Genomic DNA, 27,080 nt, shown 5'->3' with positions numbered 1-27,080 from the left:
AACTCCACCCACAGCCTCTTGGTTCATGATGGGAGAGCAACCCTCTTTGGGTCGGACCTCCAAAGGAATTTCTACTTTGTGTGAAGAAACTTCTGTCAGAGGTCCTTTCAGACTGAGGGAGCTAACTGTCTGGCTGTCATCCGCAGGAGTCTGGCGGTGGGGTGCAGCCTGCAGTTTGCACTCATCTTGCAGCAGTTTCTTGTCCTGGCCCTGTGGTGCTGCCTTGTTACCTTTCACCTGTGCCTCAACTCTCTGTTTGGGCTGAGAATTTACCAGAGTTTTCGGGGCTTCTTCCAAAGGATGTGAAGGAATACTTAGACTGTCTGAGACAACGCCCTCAACCACCAGTCTGGCTTCTCTGGAATCGGTTTCACATCCCCCTTTCAAGTCTTCTCTGGACACTAGTCCATGTTCTGTGCCCCCACTGGTGGGCTGGCTGGGGGGCACAACTGACTTTTGTGACTCGGTGGCAAAGGAAGAACCTTTAGGCTCGTCTCCATTGTCATCATCCCAAGGTCCCCCAGCCCGGGGTTGAGAATACCTCTTCTGCTTTGGTTTCTTCTTTTTTTTCTTCATCATCATTGGTGAGCTTTCTATATCCCAGGCCTCCCTGCCAGGATCCCTCTGGGGTTCAAGGAAGTCACCATGAATAGTTTTCCTCTGGTTCCCAGGCTCACCATAGGAAGATGAACCAGAAACCCAACCCAGCTCAGACAAATGGCAGGGGCCCAGCCCAGGATCAAGAGTCTTCCGTGGAGAAGAGCCTCCCAGCAGCTCGGGAGGGACCCTGGCAGGCCTGGGCCGGGTGGGCCGGGCGGACCTGCGGTCACCGGGTCTGCACGCTGGTTTGGCTTGTGTGGGAGGGGTACCTGCAATACATGAAGCTGGCTAAAATTCCAAACAGAAAATCCCTCGTTATTGTTTCTTTTTTAAAAAATCCATTTACTGACATTTAAACAGTGACATTTTCACCAACCCACAAACTGATTCATTTAGGAAAACAGTTTTTTCCAAAACATTTCTCATTCTTAACTGGGATTAACAAATATTTAGCAAAGACCCAAGATCATCTCATCTCAGGTGAAGACTTTTTTTTCCCCCAAAACAGATTTACAAAATATTTGAAACTTGAGAAAAGAAATTCAAACAGAGATCTTCTGAACTGTATAATATACACCCAAATACCTATAAATCTCAACTGATGCTTATTTGTAATTATTGTTAACAGGTACATAATTCCCAAGATAATAACAATGGTAAGCTCCTCTTTTGGTCCCACTGATTAACTGAATGAAATACATATGATTTTATAATTCTAATAGTCTGTCACCAAAATTACACTACTTATCAATATTTTACCAATTACTTGGGAAACAGACCAGAAAAACAGAACTATACTACTTTAAGAAAAAAAAAGAAAGAGAAAAAAGAAGAAAAAGGAAAGTTACTGAATTAGTATTTTGGCCAGAGAAACGGCCACACTATTTCAGAACCAGAGCCTCCTACTTTGAAAAGACCAATGTGTTAAATTTCAATGTTCTGTTGCTAAAGGTACTTCCCCAAAGACAGAGATCTATACAAAATGAAAATAGAGTGATGAATTAGAACAATTAGGGTGAGCATCCTTGGAAAAGTTTCAGGAAGTCAGCTAGTACCACCTCTGGCCTCTTAGTTAATGAATGCAGTATGGATCCAAGATCCTGGAAAGAGGCTCAGTGAGAGCAGCCTAGGACAGCTCCTGCCAAGTCTGATGCAATGAATGACTTCAAAGAACATGAAAATACTTAAAGCGTGACTTTGGTTCTTGTCTTTATCCCGCCAATGTCCTCTGAATCCTATCACTTACTTAATACACCTCAGGCCAATTATTGTTTTTCTTGAAAATTGCTAGGCTTTAGCAGCTCACAGCATTTATAACATTTAACCTGGCTATTAATCCACAGCTATTTGGTGCTATCTCTTATACTATTTAATTCAATTGCTATATAAACCTTTGATTTCAGAGTTCATGCCTGGAAACTTATGTCTTAGCATGAAGTGTACACAAGGACTAGAGAAATCTTTAATGGTATGCTAAATCACTAAAACAACATTTTAAAAGTCATATATTTATTTACTTGGTGCTAGACAGTGTTCAAAGCAGTAGAGATTCCAAGTGAACTAAGTCTTGGTTCCTGCCCCCAAGTGCATGTTCTAACCACAGTCACAGAACAGCAGACAACGAATCACCAAGTTGATAAAGTTGATAATCACGTGTACATGCTTCTGGCTTAGCATCAAAACCACGTGAAGCTCACTGAATAATTCAACTTTCAAGTTAGCAAGTATTTTAGGCTCCTTTAATGTATTTAAGAATTTGTTAAATTCTGGAAACTTATTAAAATGCATCTTATGACTAAAGGCCTAAGGAGGAGCCGACGATCCTGCATTTCTAATAAGCTCCTAGGTAATGGCTGAAGCTGTTGGGCCATGGAGCGAACTGTAAGTAGCAAAGAGTGACAGAACATATGACCAGTTCATTCATCTTGGAACTGAGTTAACTGGATATAAGGAAACTAAATAACCTGCCTAAGGCGACACAGGATATAACAGTAAATGGCTGTCTTGGATGAGGTGTCTTGGGTTGATGCACCGATAACTTTAAAATATCTAACAAGATGACTCTCTGCCTAATCAACACAAAATCTGGTTAAGAAAGAGAGCTGGCTTCGTAAGTGGTCCTGATGACTACCACCTTATAACCAGGAACAATGTCTTCTAACACCTTCCCATCTTTCCCAGTTTAAGTGATTTCAAAGAGGCCACTTTGTTTCCTGACTTACCTGAAGTCTCTGAAGGAAGCTCAGAAGTTTGACTAGATGGTTTCTTTTGCTCTAGTTCTTCTAACACAGAATCCTCATCTGTTGGCAAGCTGTGCTTTTGGCCCATGGCCACGACTGCTTCTGAAGGTAAAAATCAAAACCACAAAGATTTCAGAAAAGCACTGATTCAGCTACCTCTCCACCTTGCAGAAACTGGGAATGGGGACAGTTTTTGAGGAATGAGGGATGCTCCTATGAGGGCAGAGAGAACTGGAGTGGTAGTTTGAAGGGGGAGGGCAAGGGGGATTGGGATGCTTGGTTTCTTTTTGTTGTTTATTAACATAAGGGAAAAATAGCAACTGTTTTTATGTTTGTGGGAAAGATCCAATATAAAGCAGGGTGGGTGGGGGGAGTGGCGGAAATTGGTGAGAGGCAGGAAGAGAGAGCATGGCCAGGGCAATGTGCATAAGGAGACAAGGTAGGATTTAGTTTAAGACAAAGATGCTGGCCCTGATGACTAGGAGCAAGGACCATTTGCGGATGGTAACAAGAGGGAAGGCAGAGTCTAAGATAAAGAAACAGGTAGTAAGATACATGAGCAAGTGGAATTCTGTGAAAGTTCTCTTTAATTTCTTCAATCTTCAATTATCTATAAAGAAAACAGGAAGATGAGTGAGAGAAAGGATGGCGAAGGGGCTGGCAGCCAGTGGAGGGTGATGTGAGAAAAAACTGTCTAGGGGAGCAGGAATGTGTGTAGGCTTGCAAAGTACAGTGGGCGGTCTTCATTCTACCTAGCATGACGCTTGTCCCTTACCCTTCTGGAGGCTACACGGATAGAAATATTGCAAGTAAATGTAAGCCCATACCTGGTGAAGTCATGAGAGGAGGTACAGCTGACTGTCCCTCATCCTGGAGAGATTTTAACTGGGAATCCTCACTTGTTGCTTCCTGGGTCCGTGCAGTTTCCATGTCCTTAACAGGAACTGGTACCACCTCTGCTTCTGAGAATTTGGCCAGAGCTGCATTGTTGGCCAGGTTCACCTCCGTTTCAGGGGGCTGAGCAACATCCTTTGCCAGGGTTACCTCTGTTTCTGGGGGCAGAGCCACATTCCTGCCCAGGGCCATCTCTGTTTCTGGAAGTGAAACCGTATCCTTGCCCAGGGTCACCTCTATTTCTTGACGTGGAGCCACGTCCTTGGCCAGGGTCTTCTCTATTCCCGGGGGTGGAGCCATGTCTCTGACTGGCACGATGACTTCTGTTTCTGGAGGTGCAGCCATGTCCTTGTCTAGAATGGCCTCTGTTTCTGGGGGCAGTCCCATTTCACTGATCAGGGCCACCTCTGTTTCTGAGGACAGGGCTCTCTCTTTGGCTGAGCGTATTTCTGTGGATGACACAATGTCCTCATCCAGGGGCGCGTCTATCTCTGAGAGTGATGCTGCACCCTTGACTGGGGCCATCTCTTGGTCTGTAGGTGGGACTGTGCCCTCAGTTGAGGCCAAATCCATGGTAACAGGTGGTGTGCTCTCTGTTTCTTTGAACAGCAGTATGTCCTGGGCTGCAGATACCTCTGTTTCTGGGGACAGTGCCAGGTGCTCGTCCAAAGACACATCTGTTTCTGTGGGCAATACGACATCCTTAACTGCGGTTTCCTCTGTTTGTACGGGTAGTACCACATCCTTGACTAAGGCCATATCTGATTCGATGGATGATTCCACGTCCTTGACCAGTGCCTCATCTGGTTTGGTAGGTGATTCCACGTCTTTAGCCAATGCCACCTCTGTCTCTGTGGCTGGCACCACATCTTTAGCTGGGACCATCTCTGCTTCTCGAGATGGCACCATGTCAGCAGCCTGCAGATTCACCATCATCTCCAATGATTCTGCTGGCGCTCTCTCTTCTCCTGATGCCATTTCTACTTTCTCAGCTGGCTCTAAGGGAAGTAAGTTGGACACTTAGGATCCATCATTGCCTGCTCATAGCTCTTCACTCAAAACTTACTTTTTTAGGGCATGAGAGATCTGGCTTTTGTGACCTTAATGTCCTACACATAACTAAAAAGCTGTCCAGTTAATGCATTTGTTGCTACTCTTCAACAGTTTCAATATTTAGAAGAATAAAATATTGGCAGAACATATAGTGGAGGAGGAAAGGCAAAGGAGAAAAAAAACACAGGTCAAAAAAACCCCAAAAACCAAAAAACACACACCAACACAGGTACACAATTAGTGGCAGGAAGGGAACCTGTGGACATCAAGAGTTCTAAATCTGTACTGATTTACACGGACTGTCTTTGCCCTCTAACCCTAATTGTATTTCAACTACAACTTAATTCCTCCAGCTGTGAAGTCAGTACTTTAAAAACATTTAAAAGTTTAGAAACATTTGTGACAGTTGTGAAAATTTTATCCATACTGCAAGTGAAAGGCTAAAACCTATATGATGATTACTGATACTGCAACTATTAAGTGCAAAGAGGGAGTCTAATAATGTACCTGCTGTTGGCTGCAGAGGCTGTGGAACGGCCTCGGGGGAAATGAAGGATTCCAAGTGTGCAGGGTTTGGGGCTTCTGCAGACCACCCCTGAGGAACAACAGCTGCAGGAGCAAACGTGTCGCAGGGTAACATACCTAACAGTAAAACAGAAATCCATTTTTGAAACTCAGTCAACATTGAGGAAAAAACACATTTGATATTGAAATCAGTTTATATACTGCCATAAAGACATAGGTCAAAAGGAACAATGAGAAACAAAGTGGGAAAGTTTAAAAGTAAAAATCTCTGGCATCTGTCAGGTTTGGCTAATTGTTAGGCTGTCACACCACTAATCAACATTGACTGGCCACCTACAGTGTTTTGCAAAGATTCAAAAACTACAATTTTGTGAAAATGATTTGTAAATTATTAAGAACTAGACAGATTTAAAGTATTATTTTTATGCTGTCCTCTGCCAGACATAATACCACATGGGATTTAATATCACCAGGTCCTTGCCATCAGGATTACAATTTAGCTAGGGAGGCAAAAGACACATATATCAAATAAGGAAAATGGTGTTGTATGGACTAAATGTTATTAGAGTGTACAAACAACCATGAAGAAGACCAGAACAGTCGCAGAAGGTTTCAGAGGAGAAACAAGAGTAAGAAGAGAGGAGAGAGAAGTCAATTTCAGGAATGGAGATACCACTGAGCAAAGAAACGGGTGAAGATGCCAAAAGCACATGAATCTTTCTGGGACTATGAGATTAGTCTGATTTAAATACGTCTTGTAAACGAGAGAGGTAAAACAAGATTAGAACAAACAAAAGAAGAAGGATCTGGAAAACCAGATAAATCAAGAGCAAAAAGACCCCAAAGGACAGGGGCATGCTATCTTAAGGTATTAATCATGAAAATGAGATAAGAATAAAGAACAAGGAGTCAGAGTGATCAGGTATATTCAGAAATAATTTTAAAAGGGAGCAGGATTCTGACAGGTGACATCTGAGATACTCTAGGTATGAAGTGATAGGGGCATTCATTGGGGTAAAGCAGAGAGAAAATAAAGGAAGAGAAGAAAGATGCTGTAAAGAGAGAAGTCAATGCAACTAACTGACTCCCAGTGAGCTGAAAAAAAAAAAACAAAAACAGAAGTCAAAGCCAAAATCAACTCAGGAGATTAGACAACAGCATCAAAGTCAATTTATTCAACATCCTTCTTCCAAGAGATCATCAGGCCACAGGAAAGCACAAGTGAAACATATTACTACTAGTCAGGATCTTTACAAAAACAAAATTATATTCTATCATGTATACTATCATGTAAGAATTGAATCGCCAGTCTATGTCTGACGCAGGATACAGCATGCTTGGGGCTGGTGCATGGGGATGACCCACAGAGATGTTATGGGGAGGGAGGTGGGAGGGGGTTTCATGTTTGGGAACACATGTAAGAATTAAAATTTTTAAAATTAAATTAAAAAAATTAATTAAAAAAAATAAAAAAAATAAACATAATTTGAAGTGGGACTTACTGATGATGAGTACTGAAGGAAATCAAAACATGTCACCCTCAGATATGCCACTTTGACATAAAAATTTTGAGCTGAAGGCAATCAAGCAAACAGCAAACCCAGAAAAAGCTACCGCCTTTCTGACTAAAGGCAGGATATAAATTTTCCTTTCACTGGCAAGAGATGCTTCTCAGGCCAGAGAGGGCACCAGAGGAATCTGCCAACAAACCTGACTCCATTAGTTTCCTCCCACATATTTACCTTCCCACCAGTACGACTCTTGGAAGTGTAAAATTGCTTCATTTTTCCTGTCATTTCTCTATAAGTTTATTATTCTTTCTTGAGGATGTTACACAAACTGAATTTCTAAGCTACCACTTTGAGTAGCTTTCTTCCCATGTGATGTATGTTGCATGCCTATCTATCCATGGGGATTCTCCAGGCAAAAATACTGGAGTGGGTTGCCGTGCCCTCCTCCAGGGGATCCTCCCAACCCAGGGATTGAACTCAGCTCTCTCGCATTGCAGGTGGATTCTTTACCATCTGAGCCACCAGGGAAGCCCAAATTATTTGCTTTTTTTTTTTGATAAATCTTTTTATTAAACTCAACTGAACACCAAAGATGAGCAGAAGTCAAGTTTTGCCTGCTCTACAGGACCTTGGCCATATTCATGTTCAGCTATATAAAACCAGGAATGAGGATACTCCTAACTGACAACTAAGATCTGTTTAATCCTTTACTATGTACCAGACACTATGTGGTATACTTTTACATAATTTTATTTAATCATCACCACATCTTTAAGGTAAGAACTAATGGTGGCTCCATTTTATAAAGAAATCAAACTTTAGGGAGGACACAACTTGCTTAATAAGGCCATGAGCTAATAAAATGTGGAGACAGAAGCTGGCCCTAGGATACAGGATTCAAGATTCCCCCACAACAGGAGGTAAGCAGCCCCTGAGCAGTGCAACTGTGAATTCTCTATGACTAAAACTCTGTCCATGGAATTCTCCTGGCAAGAATACTGGAGTGGGTTGCCATTTCTTTCTCCAGTGGATCTTCCTGACCCAGAGGTCGGACCTGGATCCCCCACACTGCAGGCAGATTCTTTACTTACTGAACCATCAGGGAAGCCCAATTTAGAAACAGCCTTGTGTCAGACAGAGTCCCTAAACATAACTTTCCCTAGTGGTTCACTTCAACTGTGATGAATGAAAGGCCACATTAATTGCTTGGAGTAAAGAAATAAATCCAGTTAGAGAAATCATACCATAACTGTCTTTCAGGGGATCATTTTGTTCTACAAATGCTGAAGTATTGGTTGTTCCACTGGGGAGAAAGAGCAAATCTTCTAGGCCATCATCATGGTGCATCTTAAAGGGATCTGGAATAAAGAAGGAATTTAAAACTCATTTCCAGAACACAACTAGAAAGATTAGCATTTATTATTGAATGAACATTCAATATTATTGAATACTGTGTGTTGTCCACAGTGTGTTAAATAAGGTAATATGTGACTGAACATGCCAGGGAATCAAATATTCACTAATTCATTTTCACAGTTAAAAATTCAAAATCTCATATTCTCTAGTATTTGATTATCTAAATCAATCAGACAACAAATACACAAAACTGAAAGTACAATTCATGCTTGAGTCTATACTAGGAGGTGAGAGTACAAATATAACTAAACTTTCAATATGTATTTACAGAGCAGACATTCATTCCAGGTTATTAAAAAAAAAAAAAAGTAAAAAGGACATTTTCACCTCTTGTGAACATCATGAAGAAAATTGCATTTCAAAAACTGTCTGAATGAGACAAGGTGAACAGCTGGCATCTGAAGAGAATGAACTCTATACTCAGGAGCTGCCATGAGTAAAGGCACTGAGAACATCAGGTAAACTCTACCTTCTTACGAAAAAAGAGCAAAGCCACTCAGGCCAAGCAAGACTTCTGCTCTCTAAGGAGCCCGTCTCAAAATGCAACATACATCTGAATTACCCCGGAAAGCCTTAAAAGATTGCCAGGACCTACGAACATGCATTTCTATTCTCAGTGAACTAATTCTGTACTTCCACTGTCAGAGGTGGCTGCACTGAAGTCTAGGCCTTAAATTAGCAACAAAAATAACTGTTGTATGGTTCCCGTATTAGGAGAGGAAGACTGCCAAATCACATGTAAAAATCAAATATTTCTATGAAATTCTGTCATTTATTCATTACTATTTTGTTGTTGTTCAGTTGCTCAGTCATGTCCCACTCTTTGCGACCCCATGAACTGCAGCACATCAGGCTTCCCAGTCCTTCACTATTTCTCAGAGCTTGCTCAAACTCATGTCCACTGAGTTGGTGATGTCATCCAATCATCTCATCCCCTGTGGCCCCCTTCTCCTCTTGCCCTCAATCTTTCTGGGCATCAGGGTCCTCTCCAATGACTTGGCTCTTTGCATCAGGTGGTCATATATTTTACTGGGTATGTATGATATGCAGACCCTGAGCACTCTAAAATTCCTAAGATGTATAAAAAAAAGGGTTGAAAACATTTAACAGATGGATATAGTTTAGTTCATATTTAAGCTGAGAATTAAAGATGGGGGAGAGATGAAGATCTTTCTTTTTCTACATTCCCTCCCCTTCGTGATCTCATCCAATCTCACAGCTTCACAGGTAAATATACAGAGACATAAAGTAAGTTAGTGGTGGCTTAGGGCTGGGGTGGATGAGGAGGTAGGGAGTGAGATCTAAGGAGTACTGAGTTTCTTTAGGAGGTGATAATTCTAAAATGGATTCTTGTGATGACTATACATATATATAAATATACTAAAATCCACTTAATTGTATACTTTGAATGGGTGAATTGTATGGTTCGTGAATTATATCTCAATAAAGCTTCTTTTACAATTACATATATCCAGGGTAACCAACGACTGGAGAGTGGCACAGAACATCAAGTACTAGATCATCTGGAACCAGTTATGAGCACCTTACTTCCCTGGTGGCTCAGACGGTAAAGCATCTGCCTACAATGCGGGAGACCGGGGTTCGATCCCTGGGTCAGGAAGATCTCCTGGAGAAGGAAATGGCAACCCACTCCAGTATTCTCGCCTGGAAAATCCCATGGACAGAGGAGCCTCTTAGGCTGCAGTCCACGGGGTTGCAAAGAGTCGGACATGAATGAGCGACTTCACTTCACTTCATGAGCACCTTATAAGTTAGATAACAAAAAAGAAACCATATAGTATAAGTGGAAACAAATACCTTGAGCTCTGAACTTGACTGCTCAGACTTGGAGGTATCAATGCCACTCACTGCTTTGAGGTCTTTATGCAGCCCACCCCTCCTGCCCCTTCTAGCTCTAGGCAACAACAGATATGCTTTTTTTCTCTATATAAATTAGTTTGAATTTTATAGAAACCGGGTATAACTTTTCATTTCTCTTTTGTCAAATGAAGATTATATATTTGGCAGAGTTAGGTAATAAATGTAGAAAGTATGTATATTGAGGCTGTAGCACTGTGCCTGGAGCAAAACAGGCATTCCACAAATGGTGGCCTTATTCTATAATTCTCTACAGAAGAATTAAAGTTCTAGGGTACAACTGATCATTTAGTCTTCAATGAAGATGAATTTCAGTTAATTTAGTCAAAACAGGTTTTGAAGGGGAGAGAACAAAGGGGCACTTGCCTCAGAGGAAGGGATAAATAGGAGAAAGGTCAACTGAATGTTCAGAGGAAATAATTACACCTGGGTTGTACTTTACGAGCAATACTTAGGCTGGAATGTTTTATCTGAGCGGTGACTGGAAGCTTTTTGTGTTTAAGTTATTACATTCAGCGGTCACAAGCAAGTCTTGCACTTACCAGTCTGGATAGGATTTACCATTTGCTCGGGCTCAAAGCAAAAGTTTGTATTTTCTGGCCAGTTCTGGCTGTTCTGATATCCCTGGTAGGCCATCTTCTCTTCAAGGAATTCAGTTGAAAACCCTTCAAACAGAAACAGGAAACGAAAGTTAAAAGGTATCACTGTTGACATTTGACTGCTTCTATTTCTGTCTTTTGTAAATAAAACGCTCTGAACATTCCAGTACAGGTGTTCATGTAGACATAGGTAAGATTTTATAGAATTAATTTAGCTTAGTTCTCAAATAACAAAAACACAAATGCAATAGCACGGCCCCATTCTGAATTATTAAGGAGAAATCAACCAGAAGATGATAAGAGAAAACAAGATTTTTCTGATGCCCTGAGGTTGATGATAGGACTCCATTTGTAACTGACTCAACAGATTGCAAGCAACAGTCTCAAAACCTGGCTCTTTGTTTTTTTTTTTGACTGTTTATAAACATTTGTAATTTTATTAAAAAAAAAATCACAACCATGAACATTGTTACAGTTAGAGGCCCTCTTGGTTCTCCACAAGGATACTGAGCATGCTCACAAGGGGTTCCCATTGTTTAGTCTTAAACAACCATCTTTAAAATAAGAAAAAAAAACTCAGCACACTACCATTTAACTTGTTTTAATGTTTCTTCACAAACGGTGAAAAATACTAAAGTACAGACAAGGAATAATCATAATGTTGTGGCCAACATTATAAATATGGAATTATAAATTTAAAACATTTTCTGGTTTAAAAAATAAATCTGGTAGTCAATGCAGCTCTGCGGGTCTCTGCGTCTAGTAGGGCCGGTCTCTGCGCTCCTGACGGTGCTCCCCTTTATCCATCTTTCCAGGTCCTCCTCGCCCGCCTCGTCGTCCTCCCATCTGTTCCATCAGTGGTCCAGGGGGTCTCCCAGGGCCACCTCGTCTTCCACCACCAAAGCCACCGCGGTCCATGCCCCGGCCGCCACGGAAGCCACCTCTGTCTCCACCACGGCTGCCTCTGAACATTCCACCAGGACCCCCGCGGTCCATGAGGCCACCTCTTCCTCCCCGCATGCCTCCAGGGCCACCTCTGCCGCGGTCACCGCCCGGGGGCGGGAAAGGTGGTGGGAGGAAGCCTTCAGGCTTTGGGGCTTTACACTGGTTGCACTCTTGTTCTCCAGGCGAAGTTCTGGTTTCCACAGCCCAGGTTGGGGCACTGCCAGTCTCCAGCTCGGTGCTGGACGTTTCCTCCTCCAGACGGGTTCCCACGGGAACCACGGGGCCCTCTTGGTGGGAAGCCGCCTCTGTCTCCTCCACGGCCTCCCATTCGCCCCATGGGTCCTCCAGGACCTCCTGGGCCCCCTGGACCTCCTCGGAGTGGCGGCGGCATCCCCCTGCCCTCGCACGGCGGCATCCTGCCCCGCGTGCTGTTCATGGGCGGCTTCTTCCGAGCAAGAGACACTTTAAGTGTGCTCCCTTGGAAATCTTTGCCATCAAACCACTCGACAGCAGTTTTGGCAGTTGGTGGGTCTTCATAAGACACTGTAGCATCGCCTTTGGGCCTTCCTGTTTCCTTGTCCAAGTAAATATGGATCATGGGTTGTCCAGTCCTCTTGTTCATCTTAACGACTCCACACTGCTTAAAGAAGTAGACCAGGTCATCGAGAGTCACACTGTCACTCAGTCCTTGCACGTAAATGGCACTGTTGTCAGAGTCTTCATCTGGATCTACAGGTGGGCCTAAATCAAGATCTGGTGCTTCATCCATGGGTCCACCAGGCTTATTGAAGCCACCTCGCTCTCCAGCGCCCATTCCACCGCGTCCTCCTCCCCGCCCACCTCTGCTCAGGCCTCCACGATCAAATCCCCCTCTTCCCCTGCCCCGGTTATCAGGGCCACTCATGCTCCGGTTCTCTCCTGGTCTGGAAAATCCTCCAGACTCCTGCCCATAAACACCCATGCTACTGGGGTGGTCCTGTCGGAATGAACTCTGCTGCCCGTAGCTGCTGCTCTGTTGACTATATTGACTTGGAGCCTGGCTGTAGGATCCAGTCTGGGGGGGGAGTAACTAGTGGGTGGCTGCTGCCCATAGCTACTCTGCTGCCCGTAGCTGCTCGGCTGCCCGTAGGTGTTCTGCTGGGAGTAACTGCTCTGATCGTAACTAGTCGGCTGCGTAGAGGAGTAGCTGGTAGGAGGATAGGATGGTGGTGCCGAGACTGGCTGCATGGGGCAGCTCCCAGGTACCTGGGGATAACTGTAGTTACTCTGTCCATATCCTAGGCTGGGCTGGTTTTAACCCCCTGTGCTAGATTGAAGTTGACTAGTCTCAGCGGGTTTGTTACCATCCTGCGGTCTTGCGGGCGCGGTGGCTGCTGGCTGCTGTCCATAAGCTGGGTAGGCAGGCTGAGTACCATATGCAGGCTGAGCTGCATAGGAGGCCTGGGTGGTCGTAACCGTGGCAGTGGTGGTGTCGTAAGCGCCAGTGCCGTACCCCTGGACAGGCTGACTGTATGCCTGGGGGGCAGCTGGAGTTGAATATCCAGTGGGAGGCTGTCCATAAGAAGTTGCATAGGCGGTCTGCCCATAGGTTGCAGTGGTCTGAGCCTGGGTATAGCTGACATCAGTGGGCTGTCCATAGGTTCCATAACTTTGCTGCCCATATGCCTCGGTAGTCTGTGCATATCCTTGAGTGAGCTGGGCGGTATAAGCGCTGTAGCCCTGCTGGGCTGCAGCTTGGCTGTATGTACTATAATCCGTGGACGCCATTTTCTCTCCTTCCTTCTCGTTCTCTCAACGTCCGTCTCCCTCTCGCTGTTCCTCTAGACGCCGCACTCAAAACCTGGCTCTTTGGCTGTCTTCGAGAATAGTTTTTCTTTCCCCACTTCAGTTCAGTTCAGTCGCTCAGTCGTGTCCGACTTTTTGCGACTCCATGAATCGCAGCACGCCAGGCCTCCATGGAGTTCACTCAGACTCACATCCATCGAGTCAGTGATGCCATCCAGCCATCTCATCCTCGGTCGTCCCTTTCTCCCCACTTAACTATTAGTAAATATTCTAGTAAATCTGCAAAGGTTAAACCACAGGAGGGACAGGAGGGATAGAGGGAGGGAGACAGAGTAAACAAGCAAGCAAGCAAAGGGCTGGGTACTAGCATAGACTGAAAAGCTACCCATTGCTGAAAGTTAACCGTTCAAGCAAAGGACAGCCTTTTTATTTCTCCTGGTCTTAGTAATGACCTCTAAGGATACTTGTCACTTTATCAATTATTTTACACTACACAGGAAAGTATTAGCATTTCAATCTTTGAATTATGGCCTACTTAGAGAAGGTACACCAACCATCTCTTATTTCAAAGCTCATAAAGTCAATCTGCTTAGGGTTTTTACACAACAAATGCTTCCCACAGAATAAGAATGAAAGTGTTGGGTGCTAATCTAATACCATTCCTCATCCACTGAAATGAACCCATGCCAGGCTTATTTCCTGTGACTCCAACCGGAAAGCAGGTTAGTGCCCTCAGGGCCCCTGCCGAAGCCCGTGCTTCTTGCCCCTGTGCCTTTGCTCACATGATCCACCTGTCTGAAATGCTCCCTCTTGTACCAACATCCCAAGGCCAGGACCCAGGTCAGAGCTTCCACAGAGCCTCTCTTCAGATTTTAATGCTCATTTTCCTTTTCTTAGCTCTTTCAACATTTGTTGTTGTTCCTAACAAACAATTTAGCCCTTAGCCACATTATTTTTTTTATTAGCCTTTATTTTTTAAAAAAACAACTTAAACCTAGATAGCATATTCCAAAGTAGAGACATTACTTTGCCAACAAAGGTCTGTCTAGTCAAGGCTATGGTTTCTCCTGTGGTCATGTATGAATGTGAGAGTTGGACTGTGAAGAAAGCTGAGCGCCAAAGAATTGATGCTTTTGAACTGTGGTGTTGGAGAAGACTCTTGAGAGTCCCTTGGACTGCAAGGAGATCCAACCAGTCCACTCTGAAAGAGATCAGCCCTGGGATTTCTTTGGAAGGAATGATGCTAAAGCTGAAACTCCAGTACTTTGGCCACCTCATGCGAAGAGTTGACTCATTGTTAAAGACCCTGATGCTGGGAGGGATTGGGGGCAGGAGGAGAAGGGGATGACAGAGGATGAGATGGCTGGATGGCATCACTGACTCGACGGACGTGAGTCTGAGTGAACTCCGAGAGTTGGTGATGGACAGGGAGGCCTGGCGTGCTGTGATTCATGGGGTAGCAAAGAGTCGGACACAACTGAGCAACTGAACTGAACTGAACTGAAACCTTTTAAGTATTCTATGTTCATCATTTAAAAATCCATTATTTAACCCGTGTTAATCTTATTTCTCCAAATCATTAATATGTGTTCTTTAAAGAGTATGCTTTTATCACTTTATTTCTTCATAATGCTTAGCTCAGTGCATGGCACAGAATTGTGCTCAAAAAACAAGGTGCTATCAAAATTACCACAAGGGTCATTATTCTAGACTGGATGATTTAACAAATTCATATACATCAGCCTTCTTGGAAAGCAATTTATACTTAATATGAAAAGCATAAGAAACCCAAGAAGCATTTAAGCTACAGTCTATCATTTCTAAAATAAACTTTAAAAGGCTGTGGTTCTGCTTAAATTTCTTACCCTTTGGGAAATAAAGCAGTTGTTAATCAGTGAAGTGGGTACATTTTGCCCACACATTCTGGATAATAAGAGTAAGCAACTCTGGTGATCTCCACTCTGTGCTGGTGAGGCGGCCCAGCCTGGAAGCAATGTTCAGAATAGCCTCTGGCCAACAGTGTTATTAATGAGCGTTTTTGACACAGGCTCTCTCCCACATTTTCATTCAGTGTTACTGACCTAGATTTCCTTCTTAAAACTGCAAAGTATAAGCAGGAAAACTCCCTTGCAGGAACAACAGCCTTCAGAATAAATGTGTTGGATTTTTGGTTTTTGAAAGCATAACTGCAATCTACTTAGAGAGTCTATTTCAGACAAAGAATGAAAAATGAAATTTAAAATAAGAAGTAATTTACTTAACACAATGGAAAAAAAACCTAGATACTTTGGTTCTTCTATAAATGGAGGGAAAAAAAGTAGAATGGGGGAAAAAAAGGCCAGTTTCTATTTCTATGAAATTGGAAGCATTTTACAAAAAAGGCAAATGATATTTAAAGTGTCAATTAATTTAGTAATATCTGTATCTCTATATATCAAAGCCAGAATAATTGTATCAGATAAGAGCCATTCAAAGTGTAACACAGACCAATAGATCTTAATTTTAAAAAGTTCATTGATATGGTTTCAGATTCTACAATGCAAGTAACCTTTAAGAAATGACCACTTCTCCAATTATGATGTCAAATCAAAAAAGAATATCTAGTTACCTGAGAAAAAACTATCAAAATACCCTTTATCTTAACTTACATATATATATGTGTATGTGTGTGAAATGGATTTTCTTCTTATAGTTCAACTCAAACAACATATTGTAACAGACTGAATTGCAGCTGTCTTCTATTAAATCAGACAGTTCACCAGAAATTTAGATACACCACCAGCCTTCTTACTGAACATTTATTTTTTAAAGTACACTCATTAAAAATGTTAACGTTGGGCAGGGGGGCCTTGGGTAGGTAACATGTTAACATATCATTATATATTTTAATATAAATTATAATTAATATAAAAACATATTTATTGTTGCTGTTTTAAACAAATGTTTCTAAAGTCTTCATTTTAATATCTAATTTATAAATATATAAATTTATATATTGATAGATAAAACCCATTATATAAAAAAAATTCTTTGGGTCCTTAATAATTTTGTAAATAGCTTTACTGAGGTACACCAAACATACAATAAGCTCCACATATTTAAAGCTCCACATATTTAAAGTATAATTTGATAAACCTTGACTATGTATGCCATCACCACAAGAGAACGTACTCAAAAGTTTCCCAATTTTTAAGCATGAAAACCAGTCTTGATGCCAAAAAGCATGAGAGCTGATGCCTTAAAAGTATTTAGACATATTCTCCCTCTGGAGAATTCTGATATTTATCTGGAGAGTCAAGTAAAAAAGATAAAGAAGCCAAAAAGAGCATGGACTGGGACAGAAGACTAAGGTACTAATCTAGCTGGATCCAAAGAGTTAACTCATTTAATTCCTTCAAACTTCAACATTTTCACCTGTACCACCAAAGTATTGTACCAATACCTGGTATCTAAGCTCCCTTCCCTTACAAGTCTGTTAGTCTACACCCTACACCTCTATGTATGACACTGTAGGCTCATATTTACTATCATTCTTCTAGCCTCCTCCCTCAACACCCCCCTCTTCTCCCCCGAGTCAAGAAGTCCAAGACTAAGTTTAGGCTTCACTACATTTTTGTGATAGAAATTTAACCATCTGAGGAATGGTAATACATATAATAAAATATGTCATTATCTCATTAAGCATTAAACTACATGATGATGTTTAAACTACATGGAAAGATAAGAAAAGTAATGCTGGCAAGAGGGTTTCATAGATAAGATGAGGGAAATAAAGTGTATATTCATACATATATTGATTATAAAATGATAAAGCAATTGTGGCAAAATGTTACTGATTGGTGAACCTGGAAAAACATATGAAAGTTCTTTGTTTTATTTGTTCTATTCTTTCATTGTATATCTGTAATTATTTCAAAATAAAAATTGAAGTACTTCTAGTTCTATTTTCTAAAAATAGAAACAAGTGACAGAAGAAAATTCTTTTCTCAGATTTTCCACCAATTCCACTTTTTATAATAAAACAGCTTTAAATGCTCATATCCAACTATATTAGGGTGTCTTTCTCCTCTGCACTAAACAGGCAAAGACTTCATTAACCTTCCTGATTTGAATGATATAGGGCCATCCCTAAATTGTTGGAAACGTTTTTAAAAGACTTCTAGAGTTCTAATACTATTTGAAAACACTAAAGCACTGAAGGTCTCAAGAAGAAAGAGAGATTGAGTTAACAGTTTCTTTTTGGTTGGCCAGCATGCTTGTCTTAGAAATTTACTAACAAAAAAAACAAAAACAAAAAACACAGTATGCTCATTTTGCTTCAACCAGAAACCTGTGTCCCTCCCAGAATGGGCACAGGTGAAGCTGCCACCATAGGCCACAATATACCCTAAGTTAGCAACAGTTGAGCTATAAACACTACATTGTTTCAGTTGTTCCTTTTACTTGCCACGACACTGGATTTACTACCATCCTGAATGTACACGTTCCTATAAAAGTTTCTACACAAGATCCTTTTTCATTCTCTAAAAGGTTGTTTCTGTACTCTCCTCGCCAGCATCCTCCATCCCATACAAACTCTTACTTTATAGAAAACAGTATTCTTCCACTGACCTTGCCTCTATTCCAAACTTATCTACATGAGTCCATCATTACTTCTTTCCTTCCTATTTGTGAGAGAGGTATGATCCTCCACCTTCACTTTCTTTTTAATTTGGAAAAAAAAACACACACACAAAAACCTGTCAAACTAGAGAATATAAGAAACGTGTATCATTCTCCTTTCCAAGGACAGCATTCATGCAAGTACCCCATTCATCATCTTTCCCTGTATCATCTACTGCTCCAACCTCCTAGACTTGGTCTCTTACCCCTTCTCTCCTCCTGTTATAAGCACAATAAATCTCTACCATCTTTAAAACACAAGCAAGATTCAAACTGTATTAAATAATATTTCCTATAGAATTATGGATTAAAAGAAATTTAGATTCTACTTTGAACAAATCAACAGTTAGTGAAAAACAAATGAGATAATTTGGGAAATATTGGTGAACTGAATACTAACTGGACATCTGACATTATGAAATGGGGTATGAATGTGTGTGTGTTGACCTTGAAGCCAACTTTTTCACTCTCCTCTTTCATTTTCATCAAGAGGCTTTTTAGTTCTTCTTCGCTTTCTGCCAGAAGGGTGGTGTCATCTGCATATCTGAGGTTATTGATATTTCTCCTGGCAATCTTGATTCCAGCTTGTGCTGCACGCAGCCCAGCATTTCACATGATGTACTCTGCATATAAGTTAAATAGCAGGGTGACAATATACAGCCTTGATGTACTCCTTTCCCAAGCTGGAACCAGTCTGTTCTGTTTAAAACTCAACATTCAAAAAACTAAGATCATGGCATCTGGTTCCCATGACTTCATGGCAGATAGATGGGAAAGCAATGAAAACACGGTCAGACTTTATTTTGGGGGGGCTCCAAAATCACTGCAGATGGTAACTGCAGCCATGCAATTAAAAGATGCTTGCTCCTTGGAAGAAAAGTTATGACCAACCTAGACAGCATATAAAAGCAGAGACATCACTTTGCCAACAAAGGTCCATCTGGTCAAAGCTATGGCTTTTCCAGTAGTCACGTATGGATGTGAAAGTTGAGCCATAAAGAAGGCTGAGCACTGAAAAATTGATGCTTTTGAACTGTGGTGTTGGAGAAGACTCTTGACAGTCCCTTGGACAGCAAGGAGATCCAATCAGTCCATCCTAAAGGAAATCAGTCCTGAACATTCATTGGAAGTACTGATGCTGAAACTGAAACTCTAATACTTTGGCCACCTGATGAGAAGAGCTGACACATTTGAAAAGACCCTGATGCTGGGAAAGATTGAAGGCGGGAGGAAAAGGGGGTGACAGAGGATGAGAGGGTCGGATGGCATCAGCAACTCAATGGACATGAGTTTGAGTAACCTCCGGGAGCTGGCGATGGACCTGGACCGGGAGGCCTGGCGTGCTGCGATTCATGGGGTTGCAAAGAGTCGGACACGACTGAGTGACTGAACTGACTGATTGTGTGTGAATGGATAAGCATGTTTTTAAAAAGAATCATATTTTTTTAAAGCAAATTCAAGATGTCATATTATCCTATCCATATATCAATCTTTATGCCTGAGATTTGCTTCAAAAAAAATACCTAGGGGTAAGTGGAGGGAGTTAAGTACAGGACAAATGAAATCAGATTGCCCATCTGTTTGAAAAGTTGAGCAACCAACTAGAGTCTCTGCCTGTAGTCTGACGTTCCTCTTCCTAGCATAAAACATATAAAACTCTTCAGTGTTCTTCCAAAACTCACAGATTACTGAAATTAATCACAGAAGAGTCTACACAAGCCAGTCTTAAATAATGTTTCAGCATCATTCCCAGCTAACCATACTATTCCTTACCCACATCCTACTGTTTCACATGACCTGCTCTATCCATCTGTAATACTTTACTTTGCTCCCCCATGCTGTCTGCCTGCTCCAGGCTTACTCATCCTCTCAGGTTCACTCCTCTAGGAAATACATGCATGTACCAATCCACGGGGACTTCTTTCCTCAGTGTTCGTGTGGAAGACTGTGCACACACATAAACATGTGATACATGATATGGCTCAATGGCGGGCCACCTGAGAGCAAGGAGTGCGTCTTTCTATTTGGTATTCCCAGACACATATGCTGTGTCTGACACCTAGCTGGTGACCAATAAATGGCTGTTGAAAGAAGAAATGACTGCAATTTGGAGGAGGAAGAATTAATCTGGACATTGTCGTTGTTCAGTCACTAAGTCGTGTTCAACTCCTTGAGACCCCGTGGACTGCAGCACACCAGGCTTCCCTGACCTTCACGACCTCCTGGAGTTTGTTCAGATTCATGTCCATTGAGTCAGTGATGCTATCTAAACCATCTCTTCTTCCGCTGCCCCTTCTCCTTTTGCCTTCAATCTCTGTCAGCTTTTCACATCGAGTGGCCAGAGTATTGGAGCTTCAGCATCAGTGCTTCTAATCCAGGGCTGATTTCCTTTAGGGCTGACTGGTTTGATCCTCCTGAAGTCCAAGGGACTCTCAAGAGTCTTCTCCAGCATCAATTCTTCGGCTCTCAGTCTGCTTTATGGACATACAAAATACTGATAATTCCGGTGGGCTTCTGTTAAAGATACAACCGGAAAATTAAAGATTCTACTTTTTGCAACACCTTTGTTCTATTTAATTTCATTCACATTATTTTTTTTTGCTGAATATTAAAATATAATCAGTATACAATTTACTTTTTCTAAATGTTCAGGGCTATTAAACAATACAAATCTATGTTAAACTAAATCAGCCTATTCAAAGACTTAGTCCTGGTTAGGACTACTTAAGGGTAAAAAAAGTACAATTAATAATTGTGTCAGGGCAACAGACATCAAAAACCATGACTGTTGTTTATCTGTGACAAGATGGGTAGCTACCCTAAGTGAGACTGAAAGTCACTCTGTCATGTCCAACTCTTTTCGACCCCAAGGCCTATACAGTCCATGGAATTCTGGAGTGGGTAGCCATTCCCCTCTCCAGGGAATCTTCCCAACCCAGGGATTGAACCCAGGTCTCCCATATTGCAGGCGGATTCTTTACCAGCTGAGCTACAATAGGGAGAGAGAAAAATATGGTTATTTCTTCAAACAAAATTAGAATTCAAATATCTCCTCAAAATATCAATAACTCATAATAAGCCCCATTTATATTTTCACATTCTGACGAACAGTTTTATATAAATAGAAGTATTTTAATTATTTTGGTTTAAAGCCAGAAAACACTTTATGAGTAGCCATAATCAAAATTCAACTGCAGTAGAAATCCCATGTGAACGTTAAATTGCATTCAGGTCCACAGTCCATATTTCACGACTTCTGTTCATTCTGCCAATTTATTCCAGGATAAATTGACATTTGGATAATTGACATTCCAGCTCTAAACTGAGAATGAAAACCCACTGTCCCAAGTAGGGCAAATTATTCATGGATATTTAACATTCTCATTACAGAATATGATTTGGAACACTACAACACACACGAAGCACGAAGGAAATTAATGTCCAAACCATTTTCTCTCTTCCTGTTCCCTCAGATTCTGAAGGATGTCTTCATATTCTGAGAAGAGGTGTGTCAGCAGTGTGGGATTGTGGAAGGGTTTGGCTTCCCATGATTTCCGTTCCCCCTCTTTCTCCTGACATGGAGGCGACATGATCTTCCCCCCGAGGCAGCAAAGAGGGGCACCAAGCTAGTTGCAGGGTCAGGTTTCCATCTCTTCTTTCTCTCCACACACAGCCAGAGGCACATTTCTTTCCCACTCTCCCTAACTACCATACAGCAAGGGAGGCAAGGCCAGATAATCTGCCAGAAATCCTCCAAAACCCAACAGACCTCTGCTTCTTCAGTTCACTAATGCCTGATAAAAGGGTTATCACTGCAGGCACTTGATGCTGTAGCTTTCTCTCTGCTCCGAAAAAAAATAGAATGAAAACTTAAGTTGTTTGTGCCCTCTGGTCACAACTGTGGCCCAGTCTTCTAAACAAGGGGGGTGTGTTAACAGTGCAAACACACCAAATCTTCAGAAGGATCCTCTGGTGCCCAAGGAGGGTGATTTTCTGTAAGCCAAATGAAGGTATCCTTTAACACAACCATTCAGAATTTCATATGTATCAATTTCAATTGGATGGACCGGGTCAAATCGGGGTTTTTCTTTAAGTTGAATGAATCAAACATAACAAAGATAGCAACAATTCAGTGCTACCTTGAGCTGTACTCATTTGTTCATTCAACATCTATTTGAGCATCTACAGTATGTGCCAGGCTCTGAGGTGTTTTCCTTTGTTCTTGCTCTTCGGGTGAGTGAGACACTGAGAGGTGCTCACTTCCACAAGTTTCAGTGGCTCCAAACAGGTGACCTTTCTTTACTTCTGCTGTCAGCCCAGTCAACTCCTACCGAGTTTCATGGAGAGTTCTGTTGGTATCCCTCAGTCCATGGCATCTCAGAAACTTCTCCACCCTCCAGGAGACTTCAAGAGGTCTGAATCTCAGCCTGGGGTGGGCCCTCTTTCAAATGTATCCTTTTCTTGTATCTCCTGCCTCAGTTCCCTTATCTGCTATTCGTTTATTCCTCAGGGTTCTCTTTATCCTTTAATGGGTAATATCTTATTGTTTTTATGTGTGTCTGCTCAATCACGTCTGACTCTTTGTGACCCCATGAACTGTAGCCTGCCAGGATCCTCTGTCCATGGAATTATCCAGGCAAGAAGACTGGAGCGGGTTACCATTTCCTTCTCCAGGGGATCTTCCTGGACCAGGGATGGAACTCTTGTCTCCTGCATCGGTAGGTGGGTTCTTTATCACTGAGCCACCAGGGAAGCCCAGTATTACTTAGTTATTGTTTATATTAACTTTCTCTTGTTCAAACTACTGTTTCTATTTGCTGACTGGACCTTAACACAAAACTGGTACCAAAAGTAAACAGACTTACAAACATGGGATGTGGAGACTGGTTTGTCAGGCATTTGGGTTTCAGCGCAATGCTAATAAGCACCTTACCAACGGGAAACAGGATACTATTAACCCACAGCGCACAGTGGCAACAGTTGAGCTGTCAAATGATGACTGTGTTGAAGTGTAAACTAAAGCAAGTACCTGGGGAGCCCAAGCAACTACTGCACTTGAATGTTTTGGTGAGAGCGATGACTGCAGTAACTGTAGTATGGACAGAGGCTGCTGAATACGCTGAGTGCTCAAAGAAAGAAAATGACCAACTCAGGTCTCTCAAGCGCTGAGAGTTAGCTTGAAAATCAGAGTTTATATCACAGCCCCAGAGAATCTCTTATTTCCTGTAGCCACAGGTCCATAACTGAAATTTATAATCATGAGGCCCCAGGTCACTGTGGGCCTCATGAATGAAGGAGCTTGTCCTTAGGAGCCTGAAGATACTGACTAAATCCCTGAGAAAATTTCACCTGGGGCAGATGCTTTGAAAGAGGATACTCATTCTCCTTGCGGCCTACCACAACCACTCTCTCTCACTCTGGGCCCATCAGTTCAGTTCAGTTCAGTCGCTCAGTCATGTCCGACTCTTTGCGACCCCATGAATCACAGCACGCCAGGCCTCCCTGTCCATCACCAACTCTCGGAGTTCACTCAGACTCGCGTCCATCGAGTCAGTGATGCTATCCAGCCATCTCATCCTCGGTCGTCCCCTTCTCCTCCTGCCCCCAATCCCTCCCAGCATCCGAGTCTTTTCCAATGAGTCAACTCTTCGCATGAGGTGGCCAAAGTAGGAGTTTCAGCTTTAGCATCATTCCTTCCAAAGAAATCCCAGGGTTGATCTCCTTCAGAATGGACTGGTTGGATCTCCTTGCAGTCCAAGGGACTCTCAAGAGTCTTCTCCAACACCACAATTCAAAAACATCAATTCTTCGGCGCTCAGCCTTCTTCACAGTTCAACTCTCACATCCATACATGACCACTGGAAAAACCATAGCCTTGACTAGATGGACTTTAGTCAGCAAAGTAATGTCTCTACTTTTGAATATGGGCCCATAACCAGGGTCAACTCTCAGCACGCTCTAGGACAACTAGAAACTACACTCCATGGGCAAAATTTGCTCAGCCACCTATTTTTGTAACAGCCCACAACCTAAAACTTTATAGACTAGTTTTAGGTTCAGAGCAAAACTGAATAGAAAGTAGATTTCCCAAATATTCCTGTATCACCAACCAGAAGGCTCTCCTCGCATCAAAATACTCACCACCAAGGTACATTTGTTATAATCAATGAACCTATACTGACACATCATCACCCAAACCTCATTTTTCAATGGTTTAAAAAATTAAAACAGGAAAGAATATTCTGAGAAATTCACATTTCAGTGACCAATTAATAAATGGGCACAGACACACTCATTTGTTTACATACTGTCTAAGGCTACTTCGGTGCTACAGCAGCAGAGCTGAGTTATCTGCTGACAGAGACCATATCGCCTGCAAAGCCTTATATACTTATATCTGGTCCTTTATAGACAAATGCCAAGCCAGGTCTAGGATAACAGATGTACCTTATGAATCCTGAAGGAAACAGCCTGCATAGCAAAAAAAAAAAAAAAAGACTCTGGTAATAATATATTGGCAGAAACTTGGGGACTAGGTGTAGAAATAGTTTCTAAGGACATTTGACCAAGGAGGGTAGAATATAATTCTATATTTGGTCTTTAATGTGTTAACTTATGCAGCTAAAAGTGGCTCTAAAAGCTTGCTCAGTTAGGGAAGAAAAAACTCCAGTCTGGTTTATACATGAATCTGCACAGACACAGCACTCGAGCCCCACTTCAAGGTAACCCTGAAGGACAATGGTGAGAGAAAATCCTCCAAGTGGGTGGACCTTTGAGCGGAGCATCTGGCTGCCACTCTCCATGGAGTGAGACATGGTTCACACTGATTATACTAGTGTACCCCACATCACTAATCATTTAAAGGGTATCCACTGTAAAGAGAAAAAAAGTCAAAGTGTTAGTTGCTCAGTTGTGTCAGACTCTTTGCGACCCCATGGACTGTAGCCCACCAGGCTTATCTGTCCATGCAATTCTCCAGGCAAGAAAACTGGAGTGGTAGCCATACCCTTCTCCAGGGGAACTTCCCAATGCAGGGATGGAACCAGCACTCTGCACTGCAGGTGGATTCGTTACCATCTGAGTCACCACGAAAGCCCACTTATTGTAAAGGAAGACCTTAATAACCAGGCTGACAAAATGACTCTGTGGACACCAGCCAGCCTCTTGGCTCAGGCACCAGAGTGCTTCCTCAATGGATCCACAAAAAAGTGACCACTGTTGAAGGGAGAGAAGCTATGTATGGGATCAACAACACGGGCTGCCCCTAAATCAAGTTGACCTGGCTGAAGTTATTGCCAAGTGTGTCCAACTTGTCAACAGCACAGACTCAAACTCAGCCTCCCATAGGGTACCATTCCCAGGGAGACTAAGTTGATTACACCACACTTGAACATCATGGGGAGACTGTGGGAGCAATTAAGTAGAGGCAGAAATTTGTTCTCAGTGGACTAGACATGTATTCTGGATATAGATTTGCCTTCTCTTCCTACCTTGCTTCTGCCAGTGCTCATGAAATGCCTGATCCAGCATCGTAACATTTCATACAGCACTGCTTCCAATCAACAAGGCATTTCACAGCAAAGTGGGGGGAAAAAAAACCCACTCAATCCCAGAGAATTAACTGGCAGAATCCCAGCACATTACCCAGGATGGCTGGCCCAATTAAAAGATGGAATAATCACTTACTCAATTGTAGTTTCAACTGGGAAACAACACCCTAAAAGAATGGGGGTAATGCTTTGAATCAGAGAACCTTATAGAGTGCCGTCTCCACAACAGCCATAATATGTGGATTTGAGAATCAAGGGGAAAACACTATTGTGTCCAACAACTGACTCATCGAATTTTCACTTCAAGTCCTGACAGATTAGAGTTCTGCTAATTTGAAGGTCTTAGTCTCCAAGGAGGAAATATACCTACCATCATATACAACAGTTTAATTGAACTAGAAAATGAGACTCCTACATGGCCATTTGGGACTCCTTACTCCAGTGAAACAATGGGCAGGAAAAAGGGCTACTGTACTTCCTGGGAGAATTGAGCCTCATTATCAGAGGTAAACTGGATTGCTGCAACACAATAAAAACAAAGAGGATCGGGTATGGAACCCAGTGGAGTCTGTGAGGTACCTCTTAATACTTCCATGTCAATAATAAAGGTCCACGGAAAACTAGGACAATTTATCCAAAAAAGCCCATACTACTGAAGAAATGACAACTTGAAATTCTAGATCATTTCACCAAGAAAAGAATTTCTACCAGCTGAGGTTCTGGCTGAGGGCAAGGGAACCATAAAATGGGTAGCTGAACAAAGAACTCAGAGATACCAATTCTGGTCTTGTGACTAATGACAAAAGTAAGAACTGTGATGGCTTTGTATATTTTCTCTTTGTTATATTCTGTTTGTGTATTCCAATAATTTTCTTTTCTTCTTCTTTCCATTATTATAATTTGTCAAAGGTTAACTTTACAATCAGCCTCTTGACAAAAGAATATTAAACACTGCCACTGTGATTTGACGACTGCATGCATAGCATGACTACAGGTTCTGACCATCTCACTTTGGGGAAAGGATGAAAGCCACCTCCGTCATATGAGAGATAGTTATATCTTGTTAAACGCAAATGTAAGAGTTGTTCTGTTGCTATATGAAAGCTCAAATATATGTAGACAAGTACATATGGGTACTAAGTAGTCAAACAGGTAGACTGTGCCAGGTGTCAATGTATTCCCTCAGTTCACTCAGTCTCCATTCACTGCCTTGCTTGATAATGGAGCCGGACCCTGTAAATGTTTCTCCTTTGCTCATTGGCATGATATAAAAGTTAGCAGAGGGTGACGAGGAAGGGGCTTCTCCTGCTTCCAGTGTGCTTTTCCATCTCCTTGCTCCTGTGATGCTCTGCTGGTGTGCAGAACATCCAGTGGCACTCATCCGAACGTCTTTTAACGGGCACTCTCGTGAGCATCTTCTCA

At 42.2% G+C, this 27,080-nt stretch overlaps 1 protein-coding gene and 1 pseudogene across 3 annotated transcripts in view; both read right to left on the bottom strand.

Annotated features, from left to right (window-relative positions):
- The window catches only part of MAP4 (microtubule associated protein 4), a 156,719-nt gene that overhangs the window by 36,348 nt on the left and 93,291 nt on the right, over window positions 1-27,080 (bottom strand). For 2 of the 3 annotated variants that reach the window (XM_068981976.1, XM_068981977.1), the window contains exons 4-8: window positions 10,660-10,782; window positions 8,068-8,181; window positions 5,295-5,429; window positions 3,668-4,732; window positions 2,823-2,942 (exon numbers count right to left, since the gene is read on the bottom strand). In XM_068981976.1, coding sequence (XP_068838077.1) covers window positions 2,823-2,942; window positions 3,668-4,732; window positions 5,295-5,429; window positions 8,068-8,181; window positions 10,660-10,782 — 1,557 coding nt within the window. Of the gene's footprint in view, window positions 1-2,822; window positions 2,943-3,667; window positions 4,754-5,294; window positions 5,430-8,067; window positions 8,182-10,659; window positions 10,783-27,080 lie in introns of all 3 variants that reach the window. The other variant, XM_068981978.1, reaches the window with a different exon arrangement.
- On the bottom strand, window positions 11,387-13,459 carry LOC138087112 (RNA-binding protein EWS-like; annotated as a pseudogene).

This window comes from Capricornis sumatraensis, chromosome 10 (genome assembly GCF_032405125.1).
Source record: "Capricornis sumatraensis isolate serow.1 chromosome 10, serow.2, whole genome shotgun sequence".
Classification (NCBI taxonomy): domain Eukaryota; kingdom Metazoa; phylum Chordata; class Mammalia; order Artiodactyla; family Bovidae; genus Capricornis; species Capricornis sumatraensis.
The sequence above is the reverse complement of the archived record's forward strand: the minus strand, read 5'-3'. Positions and strand labels throughout refer to the sequence as shown.